Genomic DNA, 15900 nt, shown 5'->3' with positions numbered 1-15900 from the left:
CGGTAATAAACGCCATGACAGACTTCAAGGTAAATGCCCAAAACATCTACGACTACTACATGGCACACAACCAGCATACTTCAAAACAACACTGCGTAAATAACCAATCAATGGTCATACCTCTCAGACACAGAATGATAAAATATGATTTAGATCATAAGCTGCAAAACCACAACATTGAGAAATGCATATGCAAAAAGTTTCCAAATGTAGAGTGAGCTACCAATGGGGGCCTAAACATTCAGAGGAATGGGGTTCAAAATCATACACAAATAGCAAAAATTAATGCCATTATTCTTGAATTAAAAGGCATTTTCAGTACTTCTTTAAAATTATATATATATATATATATATATATATATATTAAATATTTACTTGCATTTAAGCATATACACTGTTGTTAAAGTCCACCAAGTCTTGTCAATTCTGTACATCCTCCTTTAGACATAGAACTACAGTCCTTTTTGTTGCTGCAATTTTCTTCAGGATTCCTAGTCAGTCTGCCTGTGGGTCACCTTCGTCACTGATGAACGCTTTGTAGAATCAGGACACGCTTGCCGATCCTCATTTCATCCCATATCTCAGTCCCACTAACAAATGAGAGTTGTGAGGTGTGTGAGCGTGTTGTCTTACCTGAGATGGAGATGGCCCTGGCCTTGACCCCCTGCAATCGTTTCTCATGGTTTGAGGCTCTGTGGAGCAGAGGTTGGAGCAGATGAATGTTATACATCATCAATCACACACAAAACTGTCATAGTCCTAGACAGTAGCTAGAATAGACTGCTTAGTGCACAAGCTGCTGGTGTGGCTATTCCACTGGTCTACAAAATGGAGAGGGGGGGGATGAGACTGTTACATCAGTACCTGCTTCAAAAAACACGGGGGAGGGGTGTCATACTGCCATTGAAACAAACTGAGAAATTCCTCATGATGCAGACAAGTAGGGCACAGAGTAGCAGATTTTAAGATAATAAGAGATGAGCTGAGCACTTTAAATTAGCAAGCATGAAAAGAAAGACCACAACAAAGAGCAGACTGTGTGAATATATGTAAGCTTGGCTAATGGGTTGGTTCATCTGTGTCAGCGTTTTCCCTTTTTTAAATGTGAAAAAGACGTCATGACTTAAGTCACGACCAGTGACAGCTGATCATCATATTGAATGGGAGAGCTTAAAAAAAAAAGAAAAAAGAAAAAAAAGGGACACCTATCAATATCTCACACACTGTAGAATCACACCATCAGCACTAACATAATGAAATGAGCTGTCTAGCTAGCTACAGGTTGACAAATAATATTTATTAATTAATGTTGATGTGTGCCATTAGCAAACTGCTATATAGATAAGAGAATAATCATGCTATATTTTGCAGCAGTTTTGCACTTTTTATCAACTACAACAGGAATGGAACATGACAAGATTTCAGTTCAAATCATTAATGAAGGACTTTGTAAAACAGCAAAATATGAAGTAAAAAAAAATCTTATTTGGATGTCTATTATAAACTTCAAATGTTCATGTACAGTTGCTATAGAACCACGATTAGCTTGGCACAAACGTACCGCAAATAATTTAAGAGCACTAACAGAAAATCAGCATTATAGCAGATAAATACAGGCCTCTTAGAAAGCAAATTTAAATATTTCTGCATTAAACATTGCCATGAAATGGCATGCTCACAATTTGACTGTATCTGTCAAAATAAAAAGTTACAATGGCTTCAAGTCGGACAAAAGATTTTAGAACTGAACCTACCAACCCCAACTAGTACACACTACACATGGCAGGAAGATGGAGCTGAACACCCCAAATGTATAATGAATTCTACTGTGTAATAATTTGCAACATATTTGGCATGAAATCACAGATCGACTGTAGGAGTCTACAGCTTGGGCTGGATGGGAATCAACCTCAAATTAGACAAACCACATTTTTCTTATAACCTCTTGATGGCGCTATTGTTCTTGGATTCAGAAAGGTCTAAAATGATAAGCTTCTAGTCATTTGTTAACAGCAAATAATGTGGCTAAAATTTAACCTTACTTTGATACCAATTTTTCACTGAAATAGAGGAAGGGCTCACAAGCCCATTTATACCAGCCGGCCCTGGTCATGACAGAGTCAGTATCACAGTACTGTAGTACTGGACAAGAAGGATGAAGGAAAGTACATTCCTCTTAAGACGCAAAAGGAAAATCGCTAGTCACACAGCTTTTTAAGTCCCTCAGTGTGCTCACAGAATGATAATGTTTAATTCTGCCATGTGTCACAATCCTGAATCCTGAATAATACACCACTTAGAGAATGAGTAAAGAATGGTCATGTTGTGCCTCTTTCTCTGAACTAACATGGCTAATTTCATTCTCATATATGTCCAAATTATTGGCAGACTATGCAGGTGTGACTCAAAATTTAAGATCAAATGCAGCATCCTCTGCAATGCTTTCAGAAGGTATATTCATGATATTTTAAAAGGCCCATTTCATGGAAAACTGACTTTTCCTTGCTTTTTTTTTAAAAAATAAGTGTTTGATTCAGTATGTAAACACTGTTTCAAAGCATACGTACACGTTTCAAATACCGTTCAACCCGCAGTCTACATGCTCCATAAAAGGAAATTTAAGACTGAAAGTAAAGACTGCTTATTCAGTCTACATTAGTTTGGGCCTGAACATTTGTTATAAGGAACATTTCAGGACTGCACTATGCTGCAATACACAGTGCAGCTAATTAGAACAGAGATCATTTACTTATATCAGTCTAAAAGGCACAATGACAAAAAAGCCTCTTTAAATGATAGAGAGAGGTTAGAAAATAGTCATATAGAAATGAATTATGACCGTTTTTGGTACATAAAAACATACAAATATCTTAAAAAAGAAAGAAAGTGTAGGATATCGCCCATTTGAAGCGCAAAAGAAATGAAAAATCGCTTTTGCAAAAGTAAATATCACTTACTTTGGAGCCTTTGGGATTGAAGGCAATGCTCTCTCTCCCTCTGTTGGACACAAGACACAACTCCATTTAAGCTGTACATGTGACGGACAGCATGCACTAATAAAAAGTGGAATTCACGGACAATACAAATGATATACTTAAATCGACACCTATACTTAACTAAAACAATGACCCAAAATCTTGTAAGAGGGGCAGCCAAACTGGAATCGGGACATTTTTAATAGTTTGTACCTTTTTGTATACGGACGATGAAGGACAAGGAGGTTCCGTTGACAAGCCGGCAATAGCCATCGATCAGGTCAGCCATATTCTCTGCTGTGCTCAGACATGGAGTCGTCACTGTGAGAGGCTGCAGTGAACATACAGAGAATCAATCAGCACTGTGCACACTACACGCTACATAGCTAAATGCATATGTACACAGCACACAGGTAAACATTCATATACACAAGCAAACATCTGTATACATGCACACTGCACTCACACTCATGTTCAGAATACAGCGTTACTGCACAATTCTTAAAATCCATTTCAGTGCTTTGTAATATCTTTTCAAGACCTCAACAAAGAAAACAAAAAAACATTTCCACTGCATAACAAAAAAAACACAAACTCACATATGGTATGTATTAATTATATATATCAGCCATACACACACACACACACACACATACACACACACATACATATATATATATATATATATACACATATACACACACACACACACACACACACACACACACCCATCCATCACCACTGGATCTTATTTCACCGTAATAGCGCATTTTATCGCAGATGAGTGGCAGCAGCGTCTCCAAACAAGAGCAGTGAATGAGAGCCTTCGAGTTCACTTGCCACATCACTACCATTTGCTTTATTAATAAAAGATATTGGACGTAAATGCATTATGGATCATTACAAACACTTAGCTTTAAAAGTACCAAGTCCTCAGACAGTAAGAAAATAGAAATCATGTATAGAAAAAAAAGATGCATCGAGATACATCGATGATCGTTTTATAATCGCATCGCAGCCCTCTGAAACGTAATCGAAACGAAAAGAAAACATTTCGTGAGGTGCCTAGAGATTCCCACCCCTAATATACACACATTTTATATATATATATATATATATATATATATATATATATATATATATATATATATATATATATACATACACACACACACACACATACACACATACACACACACACACACACACACACACACACACACACACACACACACAAAGCACCTCATGAAATGTTTTCTTTTTTTGACATATATGGACATATCTGCATTTGATCTTCAGTTAAACAGTATGTGTATACAGAAATTTTGTAACAGAACAAAAACAATAGAAATTTGACTCTGCAATCATTTATTAGATGTAATTTTTATTTGTTGAAAAATTTTGTACACCTCTGGCTTCAGTAACTTGTACTGTCCACTTTGAGAGAAACAACTCTATCAACTGTGATGAGCTTTTGTGTTAAAATCAGTTTAAATTTGCTGGGGACATGTTAGCTGGGGCTTTGAATATTCTGAAGGACTCAGAGAACTGTTTTAATCTAGGCATGATGATACCACAAACTCCATTAACAAAGAGCAGACCAGACCAGATATCTGAGGTTATAAATAAGACAAGTTATTCCATGATATGCTCTAATAGCATTCTAATCATTACCACTGATCGGGTGCACCTGATTTTGATCTGACACGTTTGAAGTAGTGATCTGTAGAGGTGTACTTACTGACAAAAATGTTAATTCTGTCACTTAAATTATATCACCTCCATCTATCAACACTTTAAATGAAGACTTGAAGACTTTATCTGCATCTCCAGATATGTTGAAAAAGTCTAAACTTTTCATGGCATGTACTTCTTCATATGACTGCACACACACACACACACACACACACACACACACACACACACACACGTCTTTTCAGTATCTGTTTTTGACATCAGTTCTGTCGTCCACTAGTCCTTCATCAGTGATCACTGTCTGACCACAAGGCCACCACCGACTGTGTAAAGTACATGACTAACATGCACAATGCATCTTTTCAAGTTGACATTTTATGACCTTACATTTTTGTAACCTACTTTGAAGACTTTATAAGACTTTTAAGGATCCATGATAGTGACACAAAAATGTTATCTAGATATCCAGTAACTAAAATATCAAATTCTTTTAAAGTTATATTTTAAAAAATCTAATTTACATAACTTCCCCTCTCAATTTAAATGTAGCCGATCTACCTTTGTTAGTTTTGCACTGGAGCTACGAGGCTAATGGAATTACCTAACACGTAATGGAAGCTTTTTCAAGCTTCTATCAATTAGCATTGTGCAAACTGTGTAGGCGTGTGTACAGTATACAGTACCTCTGCTGCTCCAGCCACATCCAGCTGCAGCATTCCCTTCTTCTCCTGCTCCTCGAACTGAATACTCTGCACTTGGGTGAAGTTGGCCAAATGTGTTGGCTACATGTGCACAAAGAAAAGGACAAAATCAATTACTCTCTTCAGTTCACAGGCTGAATTCTTTAAGTAAACTCAATTCACAAAAACCTGAGAAAGATTCTGAGCTCGCATAATCTTATTTCATATACTGATCCAGTCATCTATGCCTGAATGCAGAGATACTCACAGCTGAGCCTTTGTCTGTAAGGTAGCTGATTCCCTCCTCAGGGCCTATGGCCAGCTCTACTGCTATCACCCAGCTGGACTGTAACACACAGCAGCAGGCACTTAGTCATGCAGGTCAAATCTATGCGCTCTCTCTCTTTTTTTAAACTCAAGCACACCTGATTCTAAAAATATTGGGTTTTGTTAGGTACCCCATAAAAACTACAGTGTAGGTAAAGTTACTAGCTATAGAATCTGCCATTAACAGTTCTTTGTTAAGCCAGCAGAGGTCATTACAGACAACAACGAATTACCTACAGGAGCAACTCTGCCAACAGTTATGAAAAATCTGCCTATTAGAGATTTAATTTTTAGTTCTATTGGAAAAGGTATACAAGCCTCTAATCATGAAAATAAACACACAATACCGTCTCACAACACAACAGCTTATATAAACTTACCCCAAGAGCACATTTAAAGCATTCTTTATCAAATCTATAAATTGGTGACAGGATCTCAAAGAACTTGAGAATGCTCTGCTCATCATTGAGGTTGGCAAACTGTTTGAACGTCTGTTGGATCAACTTCCGTAAAGATTTAGCCTGCAAAAACAAAACAGATCAGATTCTGATTAGTTTCAGTGAATTTCTTCTAACTACTTTATTGAAAATACATCCCTCCAAAGCACAAAAACATAAACGAAAATATACTCTAATTTAATATCATACAATGTCAAGAAAATCTGTGTTGACTTACAGGCAACAAATATTCAAATGTTAAATGCTGACACTGGTGATATCTACTGAGTGTAAAAGTAATCAATCTGCAAACTTTTCTACAGAATCTACAGAGCACTTAAAAGGACCTTCATTAACAAATTTATTTTTGTCTGTCATCTTGACATTTCCATGACGACCTGTGGAAAAGGTGGGTAACAGAAGGAAGCATTAAAGTAGGGTGAGATGAGAACGATTTGCCTCAGGGAGAGAAACAAACAGAGGTGAGGCCAGAGGGGAGTTAGAACCACGAAGGTACTTGAATTGTCTTTGTAGACAAGGGAAACCCAAAGGAATATAGACACACATCTGCATGTGGACATGCTAGAGTGGCACACGCACATCCTGACTGTGTGGGAGTTGGTTTAGAGTAGCGCAATACCTGCACCTGCTTTCTGCTCTAACTTACAATAATATTTTTTCACCAATGTGCTGTGGCTCCACTGAACAACAATTAAACAACTTTTCTTATGTTATATGAGCACTAATCAACACCAGTGCTTATTTTTTTATTTCAATTTAAAACCTCACTGTGTTGAGTTGCTTGGGATCATTATTGTAAGTGTAATGTAAGTAAAACTAACTACGCATACATTCTTCATTAAAAATGAAAAAATAAATAAGTAAATACGTCAAATAAGAAAGAAATGAACTACTTAAGTACATCTTGCAAGTCAGAAAGTCTATCGTCAGAAAGTCTGGTGTGTTTTGTCGCTGTGTGGCCATGAACTGTCAACTTTGACAGGCAAGGGAAATTTGATTGGCATCTCCAATAACCAGTCACAGGCTGGTGTTTTGGCTGGATGCGGCAGGTGATTCTCAAAATGGCGCTACAACAAAAACAAACCCACATGCAACATATTGGTATGTGTCGGCAAACAAAAGAATATCGACTAAATGCTCAAAAAAGTCTTGAATAACTTGTAAAGAACTTTGACTATCTGCCTCCAAAAGACTCATAGCATGCAGAGCAAGCAACTGCTTGCAAAGATGCATTTCCTGTCAGACTGATAAAACCTTCTCTACAGAAGCGCATACACACGGCAGTGGGGACAGCCAATCAAACTAGAAGTGACAAAATCCCTTAATTTGTAAAAGACATCAGATGGCCTCCTCACATCTGTGGGCGGAGCATCTGAGGCTCAGACAGCTACCACATAATGTGCTTTTTAATTTCAAATGTGGATCGGTCACATCTGGCCAATATCAGACCCGGTTCATAAGGTCAGCATCGGTGCCAATACCAAGCCAGTTGATCAGATCTGTGTGTCATTGTAAGTTCTGACATTGTACTACATGATTAGTTCAATCTTATAACAGCTTTTATTTGGTTCAACCTAATATCAGCTTTGTTGCACATACTCAGACATGCAATCACAGGCAGGCACCTAGTCCTCATGAGGAGCTTAAACCAATGACGATGATATCCCTGCAGAAAGCAGCAGTAAACGAACAACATGACCAGAAAGGACAGGCAAAAACCACCCCTAATTTTGGGATCTAGGGCAACAGCTGCTGCACAGTAGTATGTTAGTAAGTTCCAGCACACTGAGAATTGAGTTGAGCAGGGCTAGGTGAGAAAGAGAAGGAAATGGGCTCTCTGGCACACTCTAATGCATTAGCGCAGCCTCCTCAACAGCAGCATAAGAGAGGAAGGCAGAACTGGGCCACTCGCTCTCCAGAGCATACGAACGCTGAGGCAACCAAGCAGGTAATGATTTGATATGAACAATAGCATCCTCACCCTATCTCAAGCCAGAAAAAAACTATTCCTCACTCGACTCAACTGGGCTTCCAGAACAACGAGTGCAGAGGCAGCTCAAGTAGAGTTCTGTCTATGTGAAACAGAGTGAGGGTGGTTGGCCTGTAACTGTGCCTAGATTAGTTCAGTGTGAATGCAGAGCTGTAGGCACATGGCCAAGTCCTACAGAGATAGAGCCCCACATCTGCTGGCCTCACCTTGACCGAGTCCAATAAACTCTTCGGGAAGAATCTCCTCAAACCGACATCTTTTCTGCAGAACAAATAGAGGATGAAGGAATGTCATACACAGAAGAAGAGGAAGTAGAAGGATTGTAGTGAATGAATACAGATTTTGGGTGTTCAAAATCAGCTTTAAGGGGCATACCGGCCTAAATTTAGAGTTTAATGTGTTAATTGCCATGCCAGGTAATATTCTGTAGTACAGCATTGTGTGAGCCTCATTTAGAAAATTCCGGATTTTATGTATTTTTCAAGTTGTTTCGTTTATCAATGTTCTCTCACTACAATACCCAGCATACATTTTGCAAATACAATTATTTGCAATTCCTGTGGCCTCAAAACAATCCTGACTGCTAGCTTAGCAACAGGCTATAGGCTAAATACATATACAATATGTACTATACACAATATATATACACAAAGGTATAATATACAAGTTAGCATTCATGTAACTATCACCTTAATTGTTGAACAAATTTGTAAAGAAAATTTCATTATTATTAAGCACAGAACAGAACTGAGATTAGTTTTTAACTTTATTTTAGCCAAACTGAAGTAAGGCATCTAGACAGCCAAGTAGCTACTATGCTAAATGCAGCTTTTAGCTTACAAGTCATTTCCATCATTTGACTAATCCATTCTCTTCATTGTAACGTAAGCAGTCACCATGGTTAGACGGCTGTAACAAGACAACTGTCATCCGGTTTTAACATTAGCTTTCTAGCTTCTTTCTGCATTCAGCAGTTAACAAAATAAAAATAAAGAAAACTTAGTTAAGACTCTCGCGTGTAAAAAAAAAAAAAGATAATCTAATACAAGAAGACCAGGAGCAAGCTGAAATATTTCACTGTTCTACTGAAACCTTGTTTTGTGAATGAGACAGAATCAATATAGCTATTAAAGCCAACATTTAATACTACACACAACACTGCACCAATTAGTAACAGTAGATAGTAATCAAGAGAACAGGAGAAGTGGAAAAACTTGTGCATAGATAGCCAATTTGTAGAAAGCTGTTCAATCTGTTTATTGAATAAACATAATAAAACATTACAGGAATCAGAATTTGTAGACAGATGAAAATACTGGCGGGGTAGAAAATCAGTATATTCACAGTACAGGTATGGCTTTGACTTGGGTAACCCACAGTCCCATAAAACAGTGCACTGTAGCTGCCAGGCTGCCAAGGTCAAGGAGTAAATGTGTCAAGTGAGTAAATGTGCTCAAAGGCGACTGAAGCTGCTATATCATTAAAGCTACAGCCAGGAGCTGCTGTCACAGAGTTACTACTGCCATAAGATTAGCTCCCAGTGTACAAATAGGAAACCTAGTGAATGTACACATTGTAGGTTTGAGTGGCAGATTACAATTTTAAAGTCTCTGCTGCTGCAATAATAAAAACCTGGCATGCCAGCTGTTGACCGGGGCTTCCAAGCAGCAGAAACACTGCTTCAGTGTGCACATTACGTCACTGCAGGAGATGTACAGGGATCAATTATTCGCCACTATAAATAGGGCAGACAGGTTTTCGGAGAGCACAATTTATTCTGACCCATATACAGCATGAGTGAGGAGAGAATGAGGATCTCTCAAGACATCTTCCACTAAAGACTTCTATGGTCTCAATATAGGTGAGGATGCTTGCCATTGGATGTCTAATGCACCCAATGGTTAATAAGTCACAAAATACCCTTATTGAGCAGTGTAAATCTAATAATGAAGATGAGTTATTAAACTGTTACCACCAAAAACTCCACTTACTCTAGTAATTCGTAATTTGATTTTTTATCCAGGGCGTTTCCTGGCATCTCTCTGAAAAATCTCCTGGAAAAAAGAAAAGAAAAAACATTTTCCCCCCTCTCTGAAATATAAAGAAGCACACACTGTGCAATTCCTGTTGGCAGGAAGTTCATGCAACTCACCTGATTTCAAGGCAACCGAGTTTAAGTGCAATGTCTTGATCAACTTGATCAGCTACTTGCAACATATAATCACTTCTCACCTGGTGGGCGCAGAGAAGTCAGTGTTTAGAAAACGAACCACAACAGTGTGACTGAGGCATAGCCTAAACGCTTAGAAAGAGGAGCAACTGTATTTACAGCAGTGCCCGACTGATATATCAGCTGGACAGTAATGTCAGACAATGCTGATGTCTCACATGGTTATCGAGACTGTTCTAAATACCTTGTATAAGACATACACATTCAATGATTTCCTGTTTGGTCTTTTTAAAGTGAATCATCATTTGTTAACCTCAGGTTAATCACAGCAACACAAACTGAAGTCTGTTTCTCTTAAAATAACAAAAACATAAAATACATAAAAGTAACATAAACCGCAACGAATTCTGGGAAGCTCAGCCCCTTCACCAGAAACACTACAATATTTACATTATTTAAGACTTTGTGACTGCTGCTGTTGGCTGAGTGCAAGAAATGTGACAAATGGGAACTGAGTCATATTTGACAATTCACAATGTTTCTTGATCATATCTGTCAGTAAAAGCACTGTTTAACTAAACTACTGCAGCGTGAACTGGAAAATATAAACATAAAATCTATAAAAATTAAACTGACTGATACTGTATAAGAACTATACATAGTATGAGTGAATGAGAGCGGGAGAGTGAGCGAGAGAGAGCGAGAGCACTAGAAGGTGAGAAAACTAAAAGACAGGACTGACAGGACTGAAACTTGTAAGTCAGTTTAGTATTGGACAGGAGAACGTCGTTCATGATCTGCATCGTACACATAAAGTGATGTCACGATTTCAATGACATTTCACTGTGAATTACAGCATTTTCTAAAACATTTGAAAAGGATAGCAGTAAAATATGGGTCACTACCAAATCCAGCCGCCCACTTCAGAACAGCTTGTGATCCCACATCTATACCAGGCTGTGTAGCTCAACACCCAGCGGGCCTGACATTCAGAGAAGGGGGGTAGGAAGGAGGTAAGAAGGTACCTGTCTGATCTCCTCTCTGTTCTATGATGGCCTTCAATTTTCAAGTTCACTCAACCTGGCAGCTCAGCAGTAGACCCCAGGCACTGTGAGAGACGAGCTAATCTAAAGCTAACTGACCCAGTTTAGCTTTACTACAAACACCCTGCAGCACACTAATACACCAGATGTGTGCACACATATACACCATACGTTAGAACTCTCTACATGGCCAATCTTCTTCACCACAGCAATTTAAATATGGCTGACACTACAAACTATGTAGGTTAACATAAATTAAAATTACTCAACTGGATTTTTATGGTTTATTAATTGAACAACAAACATGCACAGCATGATAAAGACTTCAAAAGAATTAAAAATTATTACATATGAAGCCCTCCAGCATTGAACTACAGAGCAGAGGAACGGTGTTCTGTGATGGTGCACCATTCAATATCTTTAGGATGAGCTGGAGCGGCGTGTGTGATCCAGAGCTAATTATTCAACACCAGCACCAACTGTGGCAGTAACAACTGTGCAAGTTGTCAATCAGTCAATGCCAATTCATAAAGAAGTCATTTTTTAATCAGGTATAATCGGGGAATGTGACAGTGCTAGATTTTACTGCCTTACTGAATTATTTATTATTTATTTACAGGTACAGTGACTGAGAAGGTATGTGTTGTTTTCAGATTGATAAAGATTATTGAGCAAAAGAAACTATAGTGGGCAGAGCTGAGAGAGAGGGAAAGCACATGTGATCTCACCTGATGATAAAAGTAGTTTAGTGTTGGCTGGTCTTCAGTAAACTGGTTTAGGAATCCTTTGGGCAGGTAGCGTATTCGCAGCTCATACCTGAGGACAAAGAAGCAGAGTCAGACCAGTTCACATAGACAAAACACTGCTAGAACTTCCCTGCAATGCTCTCTAGTACAGTCAATGGGGTTACATACTAGGGGTCGTGAGATCACCATTTACATACTTAAAAAAGTAATTACTATTTACATACTTTAAAAAAATAAATAAAAATAACAATAGAAATTTAACCCTATCAAATAACTCTCAGACAACACATTCAGTCACACAGTGGCTTCGTCTCCAATAACTCACCAAAACATTCTTTCAGAGTAGCTGGGATACATGCATGTTCGTGTATCAGTATGTGGGACTCATTGGCACTCTTGGTTTGCAAAGTACGCTCTAACAACACGAGTCAACAAATACATAACATTCTCACAAACTTGGTTGGAGTTTGTGAACTGCTCTGAAAAATATTCAGGAATTCCTGACAATCCTAGCAATTGCATGCCTGCTATAGATACAGCAACTTAGCCTCGAATTCCAGGTAGGAGCCACTGCTGAGGAATTAGCTCTGCTTCATGAAGGATGCCTGTCATTTCTTTCTAGCAAATCAAAGCATGGTTAAATTAATAAATCCAATGAATCCGGCATACCCCTGAAAGGACAACTCATTTCTTTAACATTCATTTCACATGAAGAAGGTTAAAAAATAAGCTAAATGTTCAACACTTTTGGTGAAAGGCGTTTGTTTCAGTGACATTCTCTCTGGAACAGGATTTTCTGCTGACAGACGAGTAAAAGGAGCCATTGAACACAGTCAGATTCCACTCTATTCAATTCTACTGTTCAAATCCAGGGTTATAATTTCCTTTCTCCATGTGTCCTTGTGGAATTCTAGGCATCTGTTATCGAGTACAAGCAACTACATGCGGCAATCTCCAGAAAGATCTTTATATACTGTTGGACTGCATGTTTTATTCAGCTCTCAGTAGTTCTTTCCAAATCAGCTTCAGTGTATCTCTGTCTGATATGAGAGGATGAGTCATTCGCAGCCCGACCCGCTCCCACTCTCAAGTCCTACAGCTTCTCTCTCTCTCTCTCTCTCTCTCTCTCTCTCTCTCTCTCTCTCTCTCTCTCTCTCTCTCTCTCTCTCTCTCTCTCACACACACACACACACACACACTCTCTGGACTCTGGGGTGGGCAGTCTATGTTCTGAACACCAGCAGCTTCTTTGTTTGATTTGTAAATGCTTTTTCTTGACAGCTACAAATCTTTGCAAACCCATATCACTGAGTTGCCTTCTCGCAGTGGAAAGATGGACAGAAACACCTGTGGAGTTTTTCCACAATCTGTACTTACTGACTGTTTTGAAAGGAAATTGAATGAATTACAGGTGGCCTCTGACTTTTGCAAAATACCTTATGTACACATATAAAGTACAAGCAAGTGAGTATAAGATTAAAATACTTCATTGGAAAATAAAATATGGGCCACCTATATCGTGCACCTCTGTGTTTAATTGGTGTAACAGTGTGCACATGTCAGCCATCAGGGCTGTGTTCTTTGCTGGTGCTCAGAATCATATGGAAGTGATTAGAGATTCTAGTGAGACATGTTCCACTGCAGCCTGCCAGACACCACTATTACTATTTCATCAGAGCCTGTCCTGAGCAGCTGTCTGTCTGTGAGGTAAAATTACTCCCCATTCTCTCACAGCTGCCTTATTGTCTGCTCTCAATTACCCACAATTAGTCACACAATCTGAGCCAAAGCCAGTATGCTGTAGCACCTGAGCAAGAGCAACCAGAAGTTAGCGCTGGACATTTATTTGGCTGTGTTAATCATAATGGGGTAGATGTTTATTGTGGTCTGTTTAAACAGTGACAGGGAGCAGAGGCCACCTCTACAATTTCAGACAATTTCTTAAAAATGTATGTGTTTACAAAAATATTTTGGGGGGGATCAGAAGGTGAATTGAAAAGGCATTTAGCAGGATACAAAGTGTAGTATAAAACTTTAAATTCCGTAAAATACAGCTACAAGCAGTTAAATGAAATGACACCACATTTTATTACAGGAGCAACATTTTTTTCTTCTCCATACATTGATTGTGAATAAGCTTGGTTAGTAACATAAATTTAGACAACCAATCATGATCAAAATCAGTAATGAAGCACTACAAGTGAGCATTATAGGGTTTTACCTTACAGTTTGCATTTTCCCTGCTAGTAATATAATTACAAGATACTCATCAACTGGGCTAACAGAACTTAATCATTTATAATGATAACTACACTTTACAGAGACAGTATGCATCACTGTTGACATTCACTGGTTCTCTGATGTCTTTTGCTTGGATATCAAAATATTGCCAAAATGGCTTGTCTGCACCCTTCTTCTAAACATTTTATCTCTAGTAGAGAGCAGATCTCATGTAGCAGAGTTTTATTACATTTACATGTTTTATAGCATTCTTTGCCTGACTGCATGAAATCTGTTATAATATTTCTAAGTGGTGTTCAAAGTATGTATATGTGCAGTTAATTTGTTGGTTATGTTTGTATAGGCTATATTAAGTGTTAAGTCTTTTCTATTGTATACATAGCAATCACAGATTATCATAGGTTCTAATGACTGTACAAAGGAAATTGAATAAATAAATAAAGAGAGTAAACGAACAATAATTTGTACCACATTTGCTGAAATCCAATATTTTTTATGCCAATGCTGATGTCAATGTCGGTATATAAACATTTATGAAATTTAGATATTTGGATTACCCCCACCTTGTCTAGCATTACAGAGAATGAGAACATTTATTTTTGTAGGGTTACAAACGCAGTAAAATAAAATAATCCAGGCACTTCAGCACAGTAACCCCGTGTGTGCTCCTCTTTGCTAACTCAATTATCTCCCCAATTTAGTCGTCGCCAATTCCACCCGCTAGTTAGGACTCCCCCAATCACACGATACTATCAACGCTAGGAGGGCGAAGGCTAACACAGGCTTCCTCCGAGACCTGTGAAGCCAGCCGCCGCTTCTTTCCGAACTGCCGCTCATGCAACGTCATTGGACAGCCGAACGCGCTCGGAGGAAAGCGCCAACCGCCAGATCTGTTACGTCAGCTAACAGACGCCTGCGCTGACTAGCATCGCGTTAGGTGATGGGGGGGAGAAGGAGGGGCCATCCCACCCACCCAGAGAGCGAGGCCAATTGTGCTCTCTTGGACTCCTGGCTACGGACGGCTGTAGCATCACCAGGGATAATCTCCTGATAATAGGGCCAACGCTTAGACGGTTGCGCCACTCGGGAGCCTACTCCTCTTTGCTTAAAAAAAAAAAAACACACATCTACCAATACCAGTATGCTTCTGATACCGTTGTACATCCCTAATAAATTTGAGCCTTCCTTAATTATGTCCATTACTAGATGCATGGATCCTTAAATGTGATCCAACCTTCAACCAGAGACGTTTAGGATTTTACTACTAAAGAGAACAGCAATAGTGCTGAATGTCTAACAATTATAGACATGCCACATTATTGTGAGCTAATGGAGGTCCAAATCTTCAGAAATACCTTTGTAAGAAATCCTTTTTCTACTTTTATTAGCTTCTGTAAGTCTTTTTTTCCTTAAATCTCCTTTTAGAGGTTAAACCCACAGCTGTTGGCAACAACCCACAGTAAGAAGCCTTTACCCTTAAATTCTCATACTTTTTCCATCAAGGACCTTCACTGTAGCACTGTAAAATGTTATTTGTGTTTGTTAAATAACTGTCATTATTCGTGTTATGACTTC

At 38.6% G+C, this 15900-nt stretch overlaps 1 protein-coding gene across 12 annotated transcripts in view; it reads right to left on the bottom strand.

The window, feature by feature from the left end:
- Positions 1 to 15900, bottom strand: part of ptk2ab (protein tyrosine kinase 2ab) — a 92035-nt gene that overhangs the window by 37969 nt on the left and 38166 nt on the right. For all 12 annotated transcript variants that reach the window (XM_036583894.1, XM_036583916.1, XM_036583869.1 and 9 more), the window contains 10 exons: positions 12067 to 12154; positions 10278 to 10357; positions 10117 to 10179; positions 8332 to 8386; positions 6058 to 6198; positions 5619 to 5696; positions 5354 to 5452; positions 3189 to 3306; positions 2958 to 2997; positions 634 to 692 (listed from right to left, as the gene is read on the bottom strand). In XM_036583894.1, coding sequence (XP_036439787.1) covers positions 634 to 692; positions 2958 to 2997; positions 3189 to 3306; positions 5354 to 5452; positions 5619 to 5696; positions 6058 to 6198; positions 8332 to 8386; positions 10117 to 10179; positions 10278 to 10357; positions 12067 to 12154 — 821 coding nt within the window. The remainder of the gene's footprint in view (positions 1 to 633; positions 693 to 2957; positions 2998 to 3188; positions 3307 to 5353; positions 5453 to 5618; positions 5697 to 6057; positions 6199 to 8331; positions 8387 to 10116; positions 10180 to 10277; positions 10358 to 12066; positions 12155 to 15900) is intronic.

Source organism: Colossoma macropomum, unplaced genomic scaffold, assembly GCF_904425465.1.
Source record: "Colossoma macropomum unplaced genomic scaffold, Colossoma_macropomum, whole genome shotgun sequence".
NCBI classification, from domain to species: domain Eukaryota; kingdom Metazoa; phylum Chordata; class Actinopteri; order Characiformes; family Serrasalmidae; genus Colossoma; species Colossoma macropomum.
Note: the sequence above shows the minus strand (reverse complement) of the source record. Positions and strands in the feature narration are given on the sequence as shown.